The following is a 19,274-nucleotide window of genomic DNA, read 5'->3' as shown; positions in this document are numbered from 1 at the left end:
GTAGGATCTGGGTGAAGCCATCTCAGTAAAGTGGAAGATCAGCGTGGAATTAAATTGCTTCTTCAAGTAGTCAAGATGGGAAAAGAAGATGAGTTCAGCAGGGATGGATTGGGAAACAATTGAAGGTTCCCAGGATTAGAAATTATAGTGAGGACAAGGAACAAGGTTTGGGAGTTTAAAAAAAACAGGAAGAGGCAGAATGACAGATTGAGATCAGATAAGAACCTAGAGTTCATTATTATGAGAATGTTAAGAGGTTTCATCATTTGGCCTTATTACTACAAACAGAAGCTCCTATCAATACCATCTTGCTTTGTAAGGTAGGTTGCAACAGTCCCATAAGATACTGGCCAAATAAAAAAATTGGGCATCTCTACTCCACTTAATTAATTCCTGAATTTCTCCTTCATCTTTTTTGAAAATGTTTGTAACAACCACTGGAATCTGTGATGACTGTCCTCAGTAGCTGCAAATATTTAGTCAGCTCCTGAAAAACTGTATAATACATCGACAGGGTCCAGTAGATCCTAGTGATTAGTTCAAACTTTTCATTTGATAACTGGGAAAACCAAGACCCAGATAGGTGAGATAATTTATCAACAATTATAATAGTGGCAATCTCAGATTACTATGCCTATATTAAAAATAACTCCATCTAGCTCTCAGAAAGCATAGTTACTACAAACACTACATTTTGGAAAATTACCATAATTTTAGGTGAAGTATTTTTCACCTTGCAAAAATCATTTATATATACATGCTACACTTACAAGGCTGAAGGGAATTGGTCAGTCAAGAACAGCTATCTAAAATGAAAAAGAAATTAAAATATCTAGATTTCAATTATTTCTGTACCTGACTACTATGTAACCTTATATAAATAGGGTTGCAAATATAGAAGCATGTTATAAAATTGAATGAATGAAGGTTGTCAACTTGGGAAGTTCTTTATAGAAGCCAGACAACCTGAATCGAGTAAATTATCCCTGGGATACAGGTGCTTTGTTAACAAAATTCATGTTTTTAAAATATTTGCTTTACACAAATACTGTGATTTGTTAAATGAATTATACTAAATATTTTATAGGGATACAGATGCTTTGCACAAAATTTGTTTCTAAAATATTTTTACTTTACATGAAAACTATGACTTGATAAATGAATCATAATATAAGAGGTACTAAGTATATGATAAATTTCATAAAAATCACATGATACATTTTAAAAGTGAGGTGGTTTATTTTATCATGCTTGTCTTTAATTTTTTGAATTTTATAATAAACATACACTTGACCACCACTTAATATAAAATTACCTTTTTATTGAGAGGTAAGACAAGTGTATTTACATTATTCAGTTGCTTAGATCATATAATCTGTTTCTGTAATCTGAGACTTTTCAAAGCAGCAATATTTTAAGAATTACAATTTATTAGGGGAAAGAAAAACATTCCAATTATGTTTCTGTTACAGAAAATACACTTGAGCAATGACAGAAACACTTAAGGCTAGGTAGCATTTGACCTTTTCTTCCACCTCTCTGGAAATCAAATTATACTTTAATGGCAAAGACAGAAAGCTAATTTAAGAGACAGTGGTATTTACAGTGCTTTCTGTCAGAAAACCAGTACATTTATAAAATATACAATGCTTTCCAAGCAGCTCAGAAATCAAGACTGATCTTAACAGTGGATTCACTTTAAATGAAAATTGCACCACCTCTCAATTTCATTGACTGAGGGATCACTGTTAGATCTCTTTCAAGTTTTTGTCCAACATTACTTACTAAAAGAAGATTCTTGGGAAAGGAGTGTGTATCACAGTGCAAGGAATAATTTGATGAAATTCACATCTATAAAGATCCAAATGCAATGCAGCTATTCATTAAAGTAGATTTTGTTTTTGCTTTTAAAAAAAGACAGATTTCACAATCTACTCTAAATAATGATCATCTGTCAAAAATACGTAGAACAAAGGCCTACAACATTTAAAGCCCAAAGTGTGTTTTTTTTTTTTTTTACATTCTACAATAAATGAGAGTATCTGAACATTACACAGACATAAAACACCAAGTCTCTTAAAATTATGACAGCTGTTGAGGTAGGAGTCTCCATTTTAAAATGTCTTAGCTGCATGAGTTCTGTCATGCATCAAATACCTTTGCATTGAATCCACAAGACTGAATCAGTTCACTGAATATTTTAACCCTTTTCTTCTGTTTTGGTTAAGTTAGGAGTCCGCCCCCCCCCCCCCCCCCCCCTTTTCTCACTGTTAACTCCTTCAACAGAAAACTTGAGAAGTAATAGAATATTTTAAAAATGAAAATCAAACTTTTACAATTATGAATTTTTTGGCTCAAGAAGCATTGCAAAATGTATGAAAAATAAAAATAAAAATGAATGTCATCACCAAAAATGAATGGTAACACAATCTGTACTGTGGTCGATTTAAAAAAATATATTTCTAATGTTTCTAAATCTTTGAAAAAAGTATGCCAACTGGGTAAGTCTATAAAGAAAAAAAATTCTTATCACTTGCCAAATGGTTATTACAAAACAGAAGTAATGTATTTTTTTTCTTAGCTCTCTTAGCTTTGAAAGAATCTAATTACCAAATAGTCTAAAATAATTTGCTTATATCATCACTCAAGTTTTTTTTAGGCAACTCTTTGTGTAAAATCGTCATAACAAACAAGACATTTTTAAATAAGAAAACCATTCAGTTTATATGAATAGCCCTTTAAGATACAATCAGAAGTTACATCTTTTCAACACTTCATATGTCTCAAGGTAAACAACAGTTAACTCTTTAGGGAGTTTTTCTTTATGAACAACAGCAAAATAAGATCTGAAACTTGCAGGATTTTTCTCTCCCCTAGGAAACTATCATCATATCAGACAGACCTTTTAAACTCTGAAAACAATTATGTTTGAATAGGAAAAATACAAGTTAGAATCATTAAGTATCTTAAATAAAAGACTATTCCATTAGACAATAAATGTAACAGGTTATTTAGTGGACAAAGGGTACAAAGGGTATGTCTTTTTATGCTCACATGTAATTATACATGCAGGTATCTTGGAGATGAAATCCCCCAAGTCGTGGAGTGTATATCCAAAGTATCCTACAGACCAAAGAAAGCTTTAGTCTCCTATAATTTAGGATCAAAGTTAAAAAAAAAAATGAATAACCTTTGCATATTCCAGCACAGAAGGTAAATCCAAGTTAGCATTTACATCTGGCTTTGATTCCTAGGAACAGCAAAAGTTTATTTAAACTATGTATTTACAAACAAAAAAAAAAGTTTGATTCATACAACAGTTGTTTGGATTTTCCTTTGTTTTTAATACATTAAAATGACATAATCCATCCTAACTCATGCAACACTTTTGAAGCTACAACTCTTGTTAAACAACAGGAAATGTTTTTGCCATTGCGATGAGCATTTCTTAAAAAATCCAAATGCCTGGTGGTTCTCCCACACCTTCAAAATAAGGAGACAGAAATCAGGCACCACAGTTCTAGAGGGATGGCTGTGTTTAGCACATTGTGGAAAAAAAAAAAAACACAATAAAAATAACTTTCAACAGTTTCAATATAGATTGTAACATAGCAATCCCCTTCTTCAGTTCACTTGCTGAATTCTTAGTTACTTGTCTTAGAATCAAGCACCTTTTCATTGCTTCATTGCTAATTACTTTAGGTACTTCGCAGACTACACATTATAAACTTATATAAAAGGTGTTATAAGCTGTTTTGTGTAATTTAATTTTGTGCTGAATTTCTTCAAAGGGGCTTTTGTAAATAATGCAGTTTTAATGTAATCTTTAGTCCACTTGCTGTTATACCATGTTGTTGCTTTCTCCAACTTTATCTACAAGCTGTAAGGAAGAAAAGAAAGAAGGCAGTTAATGGCACATATTCACAAGCTTTATACTTTATATATGTTTATTCAAAACACAAACTCAGAAAAATACTTGAAGAAATCCAAGGTATGACTAATAATAACTGATTAAATAATATTCACTGAAGTCTTCTGACATTTTATAAAAATTGCAAAATAAATTTCTTACAAAAGTACTTTTGCACGACATGTTCTGCATTGAAATTTGAAGGTGCAACATGAAAATGCAATACAATGGATAAATAAAATTGAAAAATGAGGGCATCACTATTAGCTCAAACAAAAAAAAGGAAAAAAAAAGCAAAAATATGAGTCATTCATGCATTAATAATCCCAGTAAGATGTTTCAACTGACCATTAGTGTGGATTCTCTTCTGAGCCTATGTAGTCTTTGAACAAACAGATTTAACTCCATTAAGATCAATCAATAGTGAAGATCAACTACTGATTAAAATTTCAATTAAACTAAAATTGTGGTTTCCAGACTTAGTCTGAGAATGTTTGGCAATAGTGTTAAACACAAATTATATGATGCAAAAGTTATAGATTTATATAATAAAATTCTGCATTTAATTTTATACATATTGTTTCAATTAAACACATAAATGGTTTATTTTTCTATTCGATATCTTAGGAGCTCAGGCAGTGACCTCCAACTAATTAACGGAGGCATTTAAGTTTAAATAACAAGTGTTACAATATTAAAAAGGTATAACAACTAATTCACCAGTCACTAAGATTTTTACTTCAACAAATTATATAATGCTATGATTATAGAAAATAAATATATATGTATTTATAGAAATATATGTAAATAGAATTGGCCATGGACTAAGGAACACCTGGTTTTCACAAATCCTGTCTGCCACACACATTGGCTATGTAACACTGGGAAAGTCATTTATTCTCTTATTTAACCTCTCAAAAACTGACTGCTACTGCTAGAGGAAGTTTTCTCACTGGAAGTTCCTCATGCTAATGAAAGTGCAGGACCAGAGTAATCACATTTCTAATCAGACTAAACTTACAGAATTCCTATAGCAAAGATATGAAGACTACTTTTTTTTTTTTTACAAAATAGAGTTAAGTAAAATTATGTTAAGATTAAAAGACAATGGACCTGAGTTTGTATAATGCTGGCAACAGTATGTGTTTGAATGCTGAATGTCTATTTCTGGAATTAAACATTTGATAGACATGGTATAGTGGAAAGAATGCTGATGTTGAAGTCAAAGACCCTGGGTTCAAGTTCCTAATTCTCCTACTTAAACTATGTAGTTTGGGATAAATCACTTTTATCACTTTAGGCCCAAATTTCCTGGTCTGTAAAATGAGAGGTTAAGGTCCCTGTGGTTGCCTGACAGTAAACTTAGCAACTGAAATGACTAATTTGAAAGTTGTTTCATAGATCTAAGTCTTAATTAGAATTCTGATTTGAATTCAAGTTGAAGTGACTATATAATAATAGAAATATAAGTTCCCAAATCTCAGCCCAAAACCATCTTGGCTGTGGCTTTAAAGATAGTTTAGGGGACTGAAATGGGAGAGGTTGAGTCTAGAATCTACTGCTAACTGCTTTCAGCACAAGCCTGACTCAGCTGAGACTTAGGGCTGATGAAGAGGCCTCAAGAACAGGATTTGCCTGGATAGTTCTGACTTAAAGATACCAAGAATTCAGGGGCAATTAGGTGGTGCAGTGGATAGAGCACCAGCCTCGAATTCAGGAGGATCTGAGTTCAAATTTGGTCTAAGACACTTAACACTTCCTACCTGTGTAACCTTGGGCAAGTCACTTAACACCAATTGCCTCAGGGGAAAAAAAGATACAAGAATTTATCAGCCAGCAAAACCCTGAGGCAAAAGTGAGCAAACTAGCTCTAATTCTGAGTTGACAAAGTACTGAAAAGTCAGTAGCAGAGGCACAAACAGGTACCTATTTATAAATTCATTCTAAATTTCTGAATGTCATTTGCATCCACAGGAAAAAAAGTTAACAGTCAATCAAAAAAAAAAAAAAAAAAAGGCAGTTTAAGTCTCAGCTTGGTAAACTGTTCTGCTGATAACCAAATTAGTCAAAATACTCCTTTTTATGTAACTGAGATTTTATTTAAAAGAGCAGAAAGTACAATTCTTTATTTGGCAGGACTATTAAAAAAATAATTTCTTCACTCATTCAACTATCTTACTAGTGTTTTATAGACACGATTTTAGTCACTTATTTGAAGCAGCTTAATGGTACAATGGTACAATCAAAGCACTGGACTCGGAATAAAGAAGGCCTAAGTTCAAATCCTGTTTCAGACATTCACTAGTTGTATGACCTTGGCTAAGTCACTCAAACCTTTCCCAGCCTTAAGTTTTCTTATCTATAGATTTCAGATAATAACAGCACCTATCTCACAGAGTTCATATTATTTTGCAAACCTGAAAGTGCTATATAAATGCTAGCTATTGAGGGGATTCTTTTTAAAATTTTTGTTAATAATTTGTCTTGACATCTACTCTAGGGGCTTAGCTTCCTGGCATTCCTTTAAGACTCCTGATAGAGAGCTCTGCCATTCACCCATTCCAGTAGCCACCCCCAGAGCTTATGGTCTGGCCTCTGGATATTCTTGCACACAATATCTCCCTCTTTAGAGCTCTTTTAGGGCATCTGGATTTTTCCTTTTCTTTGTATTCCCAACACTTAGCATAACATCTGGCACTCTGTAGGAGGTTATAAAATGTACACTGACTCACTAGTTTCAATTATCATCTCTAGGTAGAAGCTACTGAAATGTCTATCTTTAACCTCAATCTTGGTCCTGAGTTGCAGCCTTATATTGTCATATACCTGCTAGAAAAATTTTCCTGTGTAACTTTCACTATTTCTTCCCATTTAATACAGCCAAATCTGAATTTATCTAATCTATAAAACTATCTCAAACCTTAACTTCTAGATCCAACTAAGAGGACATCTCTTCCAATAAAGACTTCTCTGAAAACTTCTAGTTAGCTATGATTCTTCCTTTTTTGAATTAGTCAGGCTACTCAGACTTCTACCTACTTCTCATGTTGCTTTTTACTGTCATTGGAGTAAAGAAAATCTAAGCTTGACAATTACCTTTGAAATATTCTTGATGAGTAACTTCAGGCAAGTAAATTAACTCCTCATTGTTCTAGTCCACTCTCTAAGATTCTCTATAAATATCAGAACAAAAGCTCATCCACACTTGCAGAGGAAGTCTCTTTACTAAAAGGGTTCCTATCCAATGAAACAATAAGTTTAGAGGAAAAAAACCGGAGTAAAGTCCTAATTAATTTGTCTGATTCATTCCTCCATTAAACCACAAGCTTCCAGAGAGCAAGGCCTCTTTGTATCTTCAGGGGTGGCACAAATAAACACTCAATGCTCACAGAAACTAATTAAAGTAGGAAGGAACCTTGAAAATTCCTTATTCTAAATCCCTTTACTACCCTTCACTATACAGACTAGGAAAGAACTGTTCATTGAGATAAAGTGACGTGTCCAAGGTTACATAGCTGGTTAATGGCAGATAGGCCATGCTACCTCCCACATTGGTTAACAGTGTCACCAGAAGGAGAAAATGCTTGAGAACAATAACAGAGACTTTTTGGAATTATTCTTTGTTGCTGAAGGTGAGTAGGACAGATGAGAGTTACTCTTTGAAAGGCTGCCTCGAGGGGTCAAGTGTTCTCCGTCCTTGGAGATGAGATGTCTATTTAAGGAAGCGAGTCAGAGGAAATGAAATTCCAATTTCTTTTCTATGGTCTGGCCTCTGGATATTCCACCTTTTCTATGATTTCACTACAAAAGCAACCTATGATTGTGTAGTGATTGCCTGTTAACAGCAAATAGTGGGAGTGATCACACTTGCTTATGCACAATCTCCCCTCATCTAGTTTAAAAAATTACAACTTATATATAAAAGTTAATTGTATAGTGCCTTAAGCTCTCTAAAGGAAGGATAACCCAGAAATCAAAACAAAGTTAGATAGAAGTTAGAGAACAATAGGAAAATATGGATGCAGTGAAACCTGGCATTAAAATTTCATATTCTACTAGTTTTTGTTGTTGTTGTTTTTTACTGATTATGTTATAAGGTACTATATAACAAGACGTAAAAACTATACCAAATATGACCAAATTACTTATTGTCACAGCCATGCTCATGTATATCTTTACTCTTTTATTACTAGTAAATAGTTATATGTATTTTTAAAAAATTGAACTTTTTTTTTTAAACTTTTAAAAAGGTATAATAAAAAGTAAATGACAACATACTGATCTTATTCCAGGTAAATTCAAGAGGGATCCAAGAATTGGCACTCTTCTAATAAAGCCAACCACCACAGGAAAGAATCCCCTAAAATTTAATAACAAATAATGACAAATTAACGTTCAGAATACCAAATATTTAAAACTTTACTATTTAACATTAGTGCAAAATCATTTAATATTATCTACTTTTGAGCTGAAGTTTAAAATTACTAACATTTTAATAAAAAAAAAATTTAAATAATGAAAAAGTGAAAAAGCAGCAATATAATGAAGCCATAGATCAATAACCATGTAAACTAAATGGACTTTCTGTGGCTGCAAATTAGATTTCAAGCTCTGGTCAAATGTCTAAGAAAAATTTATGCTATTGGTGAGATGCAGATTGAATCTATAGGGAATTCATAGTGGATTCAAGATATTACAAATATCTTGTAGAGCTAATAAAATTCTCAAGGTCCTTACAATTAGACAGTGATGTGAATATTAAAATTATTAGAATTCAATTTTAGATTTAAAGGAAAAAGTGGTAACCAGAGGTTTTTAGAAAACAAATACTGTCAAATAAGTTATTACTAAATTACCTAGTAATTTTAAAGTTTTATTTTAGATTTCACTCATGCTCTGAAAATGTACAATCACAAAATAAAATCATCTTTCCTCAATAGCATTTAATTTAGAAAAATCAGTTCTAGATCCTAAATTTTAAGTAGTTTTTTTTTTAAAATAAAAAAAACCTTATTTCAAACTCCACCACTTATTGATGCAAACTGTCAAGTAAATGCCTCAAATATCCAGTACAAAGCCACAAACCAAAGAATTAGAACACTTATTGTATTCAATTAAGAAGACAATATATTTTCTGGACAAAATCACTGCACTGGTGGGACTTTAAATTCATTCTCTCAACACTGCTATAACCAGGGTTGCAAGTGCTTAGTGCAGCTTGAGACTTTTACAAATTATACACTATTGCTTATTTAGGTATCACTGGCACTTACAAAATATTACTGGATTAAAATCTATCATGATGGTTTTGATACAGAATTCTAAAAAAATCCTGTTATAAAAAGTATAATTATATAGTGGCAGTAATTATTGAGTATGATTATATTAAAAATAAAATATTATATTTGTATAATGCACATTGTTAAATTGAAAAAATGAAATTAAGATAAGATTTTTCAATCTATAAAGGAAAAATGGGGCACATTTAAAACAACTTTTATAAAAGAATTCTGTGAAATTATTCCTTATCCATCTATTTTCACCATATCTGATTAGCACATTTGATATTTGCTATTCTGATAAAGTTTTTATATTTGAGTGAATGTATAAATATCTCAATTTATACAATTCCTCAATCCTCAAAAGATTCCTCAATTATAAAAGCCTCTATTCAGGTGATTATCTTACCTGAACAGAAGAAAGAATCCATAAATTTCAAGGATCATGCCTATCAAAGGCCAACCAATAAGAACTACAAATACACCACCCAGGAAAAATCCTGTAGCTTTAACTTTGTGTCTCTGGAAGAAGAATCTAAATGTTCTTTCCAAACCAATTACAAAAGCCAATCCAGCCACAAATAATACCTGGAAGACAAAGAAAATTCATCTCAAAATAAAGAAAAGTATTTCACTATAATGCATAAAAACAAAAAAGTAGGCTTATGGAAATGGAATCTTTAAATAATCCTTTTATTTTAAGATAAAACTGCTGGGCCCTCTTTGAATATGAGAAGTTAATATGGTCAGTTGTCAGGTCAAGAAGTATTTGTTAAGCATCTCCTCTGTACCAGGCACAGTGCTAAGTGTCAGGGACACAAAGAAAGTTAAAAGATAGTCCCTAATCTCAAAGAGTTCACAGTCTAATAGGGGAGACAACATGCAAACAACCATATACAAACAGATATAGACAGAATCAATTGGAGATAATCAACATAGGAAATGAAGGAATATAAAGAAATTTAGAAAGTATTTTTTGAGAAGATGAGATTTTAGCTAGGATTTGAAGAATATCAGAGAAGCTAGAAGTCAGAAATGAGGAGGAAAATAATTCCAGGAATGAGGCAAAGTGATTAAAAATATACAGAGTAAGGAGATGGAGTATCTTGAGTAAAAGTCATGATGGGCAACCATAACTTAATGAAACACTGGGTTTCATTAAGAGATGCAGAGATTGAAAATACAAAGAGGTGAGAGCCCTGATATATACTCTGCACTAGCCAGTTTATAACTAGCTGTAGTATTATATATTCACTGCAGGCAAATGAACATAGATATAGCGCTTTAAGGAGTCTCGGAGATTGTCTAGTGTACTCCTTTCAAGAAGAAACTGAGAACAGAGAATTTAAGTGATTTGTTGGTCATATAGGTAGACTAAGCAACAGAGTAGAGATTTGAACCCAGGTCTTCTGACTCTTGTGTTCTGTTCTGGGTATTATGGTCAAGGAATGGCCCTGATAAGTTGGAAAATATTCAAGGGAAGGTCAGGATGGTGAAGGGACTTAAATTCAGGCATATAAGGATTTGTCGAAAATCTTAAGATGTTTAACTTATAAAGAAATGATTTGGGGGGGGGGGGAAGGGAGACTAGCTCTTGTCAAATATGTGAAGGATTTCATTTTGAAAAGATAGTAGAATTGGTATCTAATAAGGGCAGGATTAAGATCAATAGGGGGAAATTTTAAAGAGGTAACTTTAGACTTGATATGAAGATAAATGTGTTAATGAAGAGAACTATTTAAAAGTGGAACAGGCTGAGACTATGAGTTGCTGGACTTAAAGCAGTTACGCTGAAAACAAAGTTATTTTTCAGGTAGGCCTGAATTAAATGGCTCCCAAGCTCCCTACCATAAAGAAGATTAATAATAACAGCTAACATGTATATGGCCCTTTAAGGTTTGTTAAATTCAAAGAACATGGTGGCAGCAGAAGCAAATTAGTTGCATACCCTTTCCTGTGCATGTTAAAGAATATGTAGTCAAATGAAAAGATAAGTGGCGGTGGGCAGAAGACTTAAAAATAATTGGCTTTTACCTTTCCAAGCCCATAATTACTGTCAGAAACCTGAAATAGACAAGTTTTCTAAAGCATTTTTCTTAAAAAAAATATTTTCCCTGTGTATTACATCTTATGCTAATTGCCAAAATGTGAGTTTCTTTTGAGAAGAAATTCATTAAAATGTACATTAATCATTTAATAATAACCATTATTATAATAAACAAGTATTCAAACATTATACCAATATTACTAGTCCTGTGAATATCCCTTAATTAAAAAAACCCCGAAACCAAAAACCAAATACAATTTTGATTTATTTTGCCTTTTACCTTTTTTGTTCTCTGACTCAATATGGATTCTTCATAACATTCATATTTTATTAGTGTTTAACTTAAAATTGTTAGGTTGCCAGTTACTTTCTATTATTTTCCCCCTTATAATTAATAGTTATCAGGAATTTGTCCTTTTAGGTTTCTTCTATTCTTTCCAAATGATAGCATAAATGTTTAGTTAGTATAAACTATATACTCTCTAAGTATTGTAGGAGTAGAAGTACTGAAAAATTTAAGCACCTTTTTAATCTTTTACTAAAGTAGCAAATGTGAAATGCTTACTGGAAGACTGAGATAAAACGATTTAAAAGACTCACTAAAACTTAGGACATTCAGATAGAATATTTCAACCTCTTCTTTCAGGTAGACAAATTAATATAATCAGTTGGATATCTCTTTAGTCTTCCTTTAACCACTAATTAAATGTTTTAAATTATAGGTAGTTCTGGACCTAGATGATCTCACTGAATTTCACATTAATAATTAAAACTCATTCCCAATTGAGAGCAGAGTGAATTAAATCTAAATCTCTAATTTTAAAAACATACTAAAAATAGTGAATTCTTTCCCATATAATTATAATATAGATGCTATAAGTTATTTATGAATTTAGTTAAAATATATTCATCAAAATATATTTTAAAAACTCACATTTCCAATAGCCAGTAGTGCTTTGTCGAAAAAGAGAATCATTCCAAAAAATAGGAAAAATACGCCAAATCCTGTTAATCCCATTCCAATTTCTGTAATAAAAATTATAGAATTAAGGTAACAAAGAATAAAAGTCTTGGTTTCTAAAACTGATTGGTTTTTTTCCTTAGTTGTTACACTAGGGAACAGGCTTTCAAACATTATAGAACAGCTTTCTAAGTGAAGTAACAAAAAATGGTATAAATGAACATCAGTTAATGTCTTCAAAACATGAAATTTGAATGGAAATTTCCCATCCTTATATAAAAATTTTTCTTAGGACACAGGAAACACAGTATAAAGAGATAAGAATTATGGTTATTTAAGCCACTGGTTCCAAACTTTATATCAATAACTCTTTGGTATTTGACAATTTTATGATCTTCTCCAATTATGCTCATTTCATGTTTTGTATCCAATTAAATAATGTTTTATAAGAACAATATTTAATGCACTTATGTATATATATATATGTATGTGTGTGTGTGTGTGTGTATACACACATTCACACAAGTAAATATGTATATTTCTTCACTTTTCATATTTATGTCCCCTTTTGAATGAACTCTGTGAGTACATAAATACTCTTCAGGGTCATTGTACTTAGTCTAATACTAATTTCTCTAAAAGTGGTATCACTGAATGAATCAATAAAAAGTTTTTATCAAGTGTTTGATATGTATGCTAAAGCACTAGAATTACCCTCCGCCCCCCCCCCCCCCAAAAAAAAAAACAGCATAGTCCTTGCCTTCATGGAACTTAGATAATAACATAAAGGAATTAAGGCCAGGAAAGGATAGGTAACATAAAGGAATTTTGGCAGGTTAAAGGTATTTGTATTTAGGAAGTCACCAGGAGATTAAGTAAAGCAATAAGGGAGTCAATTGACAAGTCCTTTCCAGAAGCAATGATAGCAATTATTAGATTACTGTTTCAGGAGCAAAAAATAGAAAGAAGGTAAGAATCTTGGTCTCAAGAGGTGCAGAGAAAGTGATGCGTAGCAGGTAAAATGGCAAAAAGAGAGTCAGGGTAAACTGTTGGCTGGGTGTAAGCAGTCTAGGGTCAGCTAGATATAATAGGTTAAGTGTATCTGCTATTTGACTCAACAATCCATGAGAAAAATGATAGGTGTCAAAACTACATTTTGACCTCAGAAAATTGTTTCTCTTACCACGTAACCTCCATGAGCTTGTTTTGTCATCTACAAAATTAGGAATTTATATAAATGGCTTCTAATGTGCCTTCTAACTCAAAATTTTTGATTTTCCATTGAAAATCTGAATGTTTTGAAACTTTTAATGATTTGATATAGATTTATTTGTCATCTATGAATTTATAGATGCTATCTTTAAACTTATTGATATGTTCATTTACCTAAGTTTTTGAGGGTTTTGTTGTTGAGTCATTTTAGTTGGGTGCAACTCTTTGGCATTTACTTGGCAAAGAAACTAAAGCAGTTTTCCATTTCCTTTTCCATTTTACAGATGAGAAGAGTGAGATAAATAGGGATAAGTGATTTACAGGGTCACACAGCTAATAAGGGTCTGAAGTTAACTCTGAACTCTAGCTCTTCTGACTTTAGGACCAGCTGTGATGCTCTTTTGAGGGTTTTAGGAGTCTTAAAACTAACCTCCAAATTCACCTTACCTATATATTTGATTTTATAGACTGGGACATTTTTTCCTAGCCTGAAGGATGCTAATCTAATCTATTCATAGCCCCAGTTCCTCTAACCTTTAGTTTCTTTGCCTTTAGAATACTGTTATTCCCTCTTCTACCTATAAGAAAAAAACCACAGTAGCAAATCTCATAGGATATAAAACACTTTAAAGTAGACACTATCAATAATTTCTAATTGAAAGTTAATCTTTTGCTTCAAATAGATAAACATATCATTTAAATGTCATCTACTCAACATAACTTTTTGGAAAAAAGCTATCAAAAAGATTTAATAAAAACTTCATTTGGCATGAATATTTCAAAGAGATTCACTCCCATTTACTATACTAATTCCATTTTCATTAGCGTATAATCTTTTGTACTCTATAATGAATAAGCTAATAAAAACAGGTGGTTAGCATAAAAAGGTTCAAATTCCAAAAAAATGCAATTAGTTTCATGCTTTTTTAAGAGTGCTAACAAATAAATCAATAAATTTCTTTCCTATTATATCTTTTTTTATTTGTTTGTTTCAAGTGGTATATTAATCATTAAAAAACCCATTTCCATATAATTTATGAAATTTCACACAAGGTATTTATTTAATCTTTTTTGGGGGGCAAATGTGTTATAAAGCTAAGTAGATTGATAAGACAGTGACAAGTTTTGTAATTTAATGCCAGAATTGTGATATACTATCAGTGAAACAATACTGATCCACTTTGTATCACTTTTGTACAAGTTACCTGACTTATAGCTCATCTATGCTACAGATTTTATCACAGATGGGTTTCCTTTTATTTCCCAGTGCATTTTTAAGCTACTTCTCTTTTATGTTAATTTTTTGGTGACTATATAAGTACTATATAAAATGAAGTTATATATTTTTTTGTGAGCTTTACAAAATAAAAAGCTATTCTCAGTGAAATAGGAATGATTTTTTTGGAGGAAAAAACAATAAAGTTTCAGTAAAATTCCACATGGTTTTTGTATTTCATATTGTAAAATTATAATAGTTTACAGGAACATAAAGCTAAAACTAAAAGGGATCTCAGAAGCCAGCTAGTCTATTCCCCTTTTTACAGATGAGGAAACCAGGCAACAGGGAAGTTGAGTCACTTATGCCCATAGTCATAAAAGATTTACAGTCATTAGAGAAGGGCCTAAAACCTAAGTCCTCTGACATCAAAGCTTTTTGACATCCTCTTTCCACTGTACCACAATGCAAAATCACAGATCTCTTTCATATAACAGAACTGTTGACATAGATCTATTTGTATATATTCAGTTAGACTAGCTAATCCTTTCATTTCTGATTTATAATACATGGTCAACAAGCATGAGTACAATTATCCATAAATTTGTACATGATTACTGTGATAAAAATTTGAAAAGGTTATATGATATTAACATATTAGTATAATATAACCAAAGATTGGGATAAAAAAATATTCCATCTGTTTACAATAGACTATGAGGTATATCTCTGAACATTTTCATGTGAGTATGAAATGTTATTTGCTGATGACAAAGTTTCTGGTCCAGACCTGTCATTTTACTAGTCTAAGAAACTTCTAGTGAGGAAGTTTGTTCCTTGTTAGATGTAGATTTCCAACAGTTCTTTAATCTACAATCTTAGAGAGTTGCCTGGGGAACACTGAGGGTTCAAACCAATCTTCGTAGGTAGATGTTATTATTCCTATTTTACATTTGAGGAAGCTCAGGGTCCCACAGCTAGTAAAAGTGTCCTAGGTCAGCTGTGAACTCGTATTTTCCTAACTCCAGTTATTATTATATCCACTATATCACAAAGCTGCTTTACAAACATTTCTTTCTCTGTTCGAAATAGTATAGTAGGCAATTATGTGCTAAGTGGTAAACATGGCACACAAGCCATTGGCAGTGTTGTATGTGGACTAATACTCACTTTACAATGTCCCTACTGGTTTCTTAACCTAATTCTTTTCTCTTTCCCTTCTATCTGATTTGATCTCCATTAAAATCTTATTTAACTAATTTACAAATTATTGAAAAATTAATATTTTCTGGGGGGGGGGACTTTAGAGAAGCACAGGCATCCTTTCTACTATTAATTTTTCTTATTTTAAATAAATCACATTCATTTTTATGAGAACAAATTGATCTTGTTTATTAGCTTTTGAATCACGGATCAAAGAGATTATAATTTAAAGCAGGCAAGACTCAGAGAAAGTCAGTCATCTCTGTTCCAATGTCTTTATTCTAAGGAGGAAAAAGAGGTACAGAAGTGTTTAAAGTGACTAACCTGAGGTTACAAAGAGAATCAAGTACTTGAGATGGGAATCAAATCCAAGTCCTTTGATTCCAAGTTCTTGGCTCTTTTAAAGAATATTCCTCAACTTTTCCTCCATATTCAGTTAGCTGCTAAATTCTGTTGATGTGTCCTTAACATTTCTATCATCTGTCCCTTAATTATCTTCTATGTTAGTTCTGGCTTTCATTACCTCAGCTGAACTACTCCAACAGCTACAATTGTTCTCCTTGCCTCTAGTATCTCCATTACAAAGCTGCCAAATTGATATTCCTAAAACGGAGAAGCTCATGTCACATGTCCATCTCTAAATGCTCAATGCTTTCCTTTTGCCTATAGGATAAAATATAAAATCCTCAGTGCATTTAAAGCCCACCTCAATTGGATTCCCAGATACTGGCTTTCCTGCCTTATTTCATATTACCTACTTGCATATTGTTCTAGTCAAATAAACTTGTGAGCTATCTCTTATACTTGACATTTTATCTCCCACCAGTGTGGTTTTGTACACAGTCCCCCTCAACTTTCTCATCAAGTATAAAGCATACTAGCTCCTATGTAAGACCTTTCCTGATCCTTGAAATTATTAGCATTACCTACCTCCTGAAGTAATCTTTACCTATATATTCGTGTACATGTGATTATTTCCCAAAGGACGGTAAATACATATAAGAAAGGAACAATTTTGTCTCTACATCCCCACAGGACCTAGTATACAGTAGTCACTAAAACATAGTAAGTGGTTGTTGAATTGAATTTGAATTTACATTGTAACAACAATGCTTCTCCTGAAATGGCAGTATGTAAGGCAAAAGTTTGATCATATCAGCTAAACTGCAGACAGCTAACATAAACATATTAGATACAATTCAATGTTAGCATCTCAACCAAAACAAATCTTTTGGAGGAGTAACTGTAAAGAGATCTTATATGAATGTAGGTGTTAAGTCCAGTGACAGAATAGTTAATTCACATTTCACTTACTCATTCATCACAAAATTCGAGGCAAGTGAGAAGCAGGGAAACTGTGGCATAGTAGTTTTCCCCTAGGTAGAATGGAGACTAAAGCAAATTGTTCAAAACTCTATACATTTATGTTGCTGCATCCAATCTGAAAAGTCATAATTATGTTCACATTTAATGTCTCAAGAAAGACAAGGAAGGTATATGTGTATTTGAGGCATCTAGGTGGCATAGTGGATGAAGTCTTTAATTTGGGTTCAGATCTTGCTTCTCATTATGTATTGTGTGACCCTGGACAAGTTACTGAGCCCCTCTAATCTTCAGTTTCCTTTTCTTAAAAATAATGAGGCAATAATAATAATATATAATTTAATAATAATAATACATAATGCAATAATAATAATATAATACTGGCACCTATTTAACAGGACTGTTGTAAAAAATAAAAAACATATAATGCACTTTACAAAACAATAAATGCTAGCTAGCTCTTATATAGTTCTGAACAGCTTATAATAACTGCGACTCAATTGTCTCTAAAAACCAGATGACACTCATTAATGGGGTAAATATAATCTTGTTTATTTTTGCGATGAAAGCAATGTTATCACTGAACAGAATTTCAAATATTGGTATTTTCAGGACTCCATTTGGACATCTAAAATAGTAGTTGAGTAAGAATGAACACAATTCCATTTATAGTAAAGTTGTTCTGTATTCAAGATTTGTCTTGTGTGAAAAAACAAATCACAAAAAAAAACCTCAACTAGCAGAAAAAGTACTGTTTGACAAAGAAAGGGTTACAGAAACTTTACACCAAGAAGATGGTGGGAAAAATGATTAAATAAGGAAATAGAATCAATATTATGAAAAAGCACTTATGAAGTGTGCTACAGGCTGGACATGTAAATGAAAACATAAGTCTGGATGGAAAAAAGTAAACTAAATATCACTTTTGGAAGGTATGAAGTTGAGTCTTGAAAACTTAAGAGCAGGTGGATACCAAAAATGAAAACAAGACAATCCCAGAGGGCATAATATACTAACATTAGCTTTTAGGTTAGACTGTGAGGTCCTTGAAAGGAGGGATAGTTTGTTTTTCTTTGTATCCCCAGTCTCTGGAGCCCAACACCCGACAAATAATAGTAGGTGCTTAGTTCACACTAGTTCATTGACCGACTTTAACTGATTAGTGTGTGTATTGCTAACATTATTATTATTTTTTTTTTTTACTAAGTAGATAACCTAGACTATTCTCCGGTGGAGACTTATTAGTCAAGCATGAGGGTAGTTGTAAGAACCAAGTAGGTGCAAATACATTTAAAAGCTCTGAGTACTAGGGCACATTTTAAGCGCATGATTACATTATATGCATTCATAATACAAGAAATACATGAAAGCAGTTGCCTTCAAACAAAACAAAAAGCACTTCTCAAAGGAGTGCTTGTTTGGTGCTGGGTGGGATCCCGGGTCCCTTCGGCACTGAAATTGCTTCTCAGACCCCGGAGGCCTTCCTTAGTTCATCTAACTCTCCCTTCCAGGTGCCCCCGGGAGAACAAAGGCGGCGACGGACCCCGGAGGGCTTAGCCGGCAGAGGAGGTGGCCGGAGTTAGAGGGGGGTCTTAGGCTCCCGCGAGCCTCGACTTCTTTTTCTGATCCTATTACCCTTTCTTGCTCTAGTCCCGACCTGATGCAGCCCAGGAGCAGGGCCCAACCTCGCCCCTCGGTCCCCAGCCTCCCCCCCGACCTCCTCACGAGGGGCTTCATTCATTGCCTGGGGTAGGCGGGGCGGGGCTGGGCAGCAGAGCCAGGGTGTGAGGGAGGGGCGTGCGCGGCCCCTGAGGGAGAGGGGAAGGTGGGGACCCGGGGGTGGTGCTTACTCTGCGTGTCCGTTAAGGAGATCATGGCTGCGGTGGTGGCAGTGGCGGTGGCGGCAGCGGCTTGGGGGAAACGCCAATAGCGCCGGGGGGATATAAGGGAAAGCAACCCTGGCAGCAGCCGCCACGTCTTCCGGAAACACGCAGCCGCCGGTACCTCGATTCTAAAACATCTTCCCGATGGCTGAACCCGCTCCCTCAGCGAACCAATCGCGAGGGATCTTGTTCCGTGTCGTAGGCTTTGATCCTCCCCTTAGGACAGCCTCCGAGGAGGAT

The 19,274-nt window shown here is 33.3% G+C and overlaps 1 protein-coding gene across 1 annotated transcript; it reads right to left on the bottom strand.

Annotated features, from left to right (window-relative positions):
- Positions 1–1,302: 1,302 nt before the first annotated feature.
- GOLT1B (golgi transport 1B) lies at positions 1,303–19,173 on the bottom strand. Its single transcript, XM_031938429.1, has 5 exons — positions 19,002–19,173; positions 12,171–12,262; positions 9,599–9,777; positions 8,189–8,270; positions 1,303–3,880 (listed from the first exon to the last, which is right to left on the bottom strand). The coding sequence occupies exons 1-5, from the start codon at positions 19,024–19,026 to the stop codon at positions 3,842–3,844; spliced, it is 417 nt and encodes a 138-aa protein (XP_031794289.1). The 5' UTR covers positions 19,027–19,173; the 3' UTR covers positions 1,303–3,841.
- Between the last annotated feature and the right edge of the window lie 101 nt (positions 19,174–19,274).

Source organism: Sarcophilus harrisii, chromosome 5 (assembly GCF_902635505.1).
Source record: "Sarcophilus harrisii chromosome 5, mSarHar1.11, whole genome shotgun sequence".
NCBI lineage: Eukaryota > Metazoa > Chordata > Mammalia > Dasyuromorphia > Dasyuridae > Sarcophilus > Sarcophilus harrisii.
Note: the sequence above shows the minus strand (reverse complement) of the source record. Positions and strands in the feature narration are given on the sequence as shown.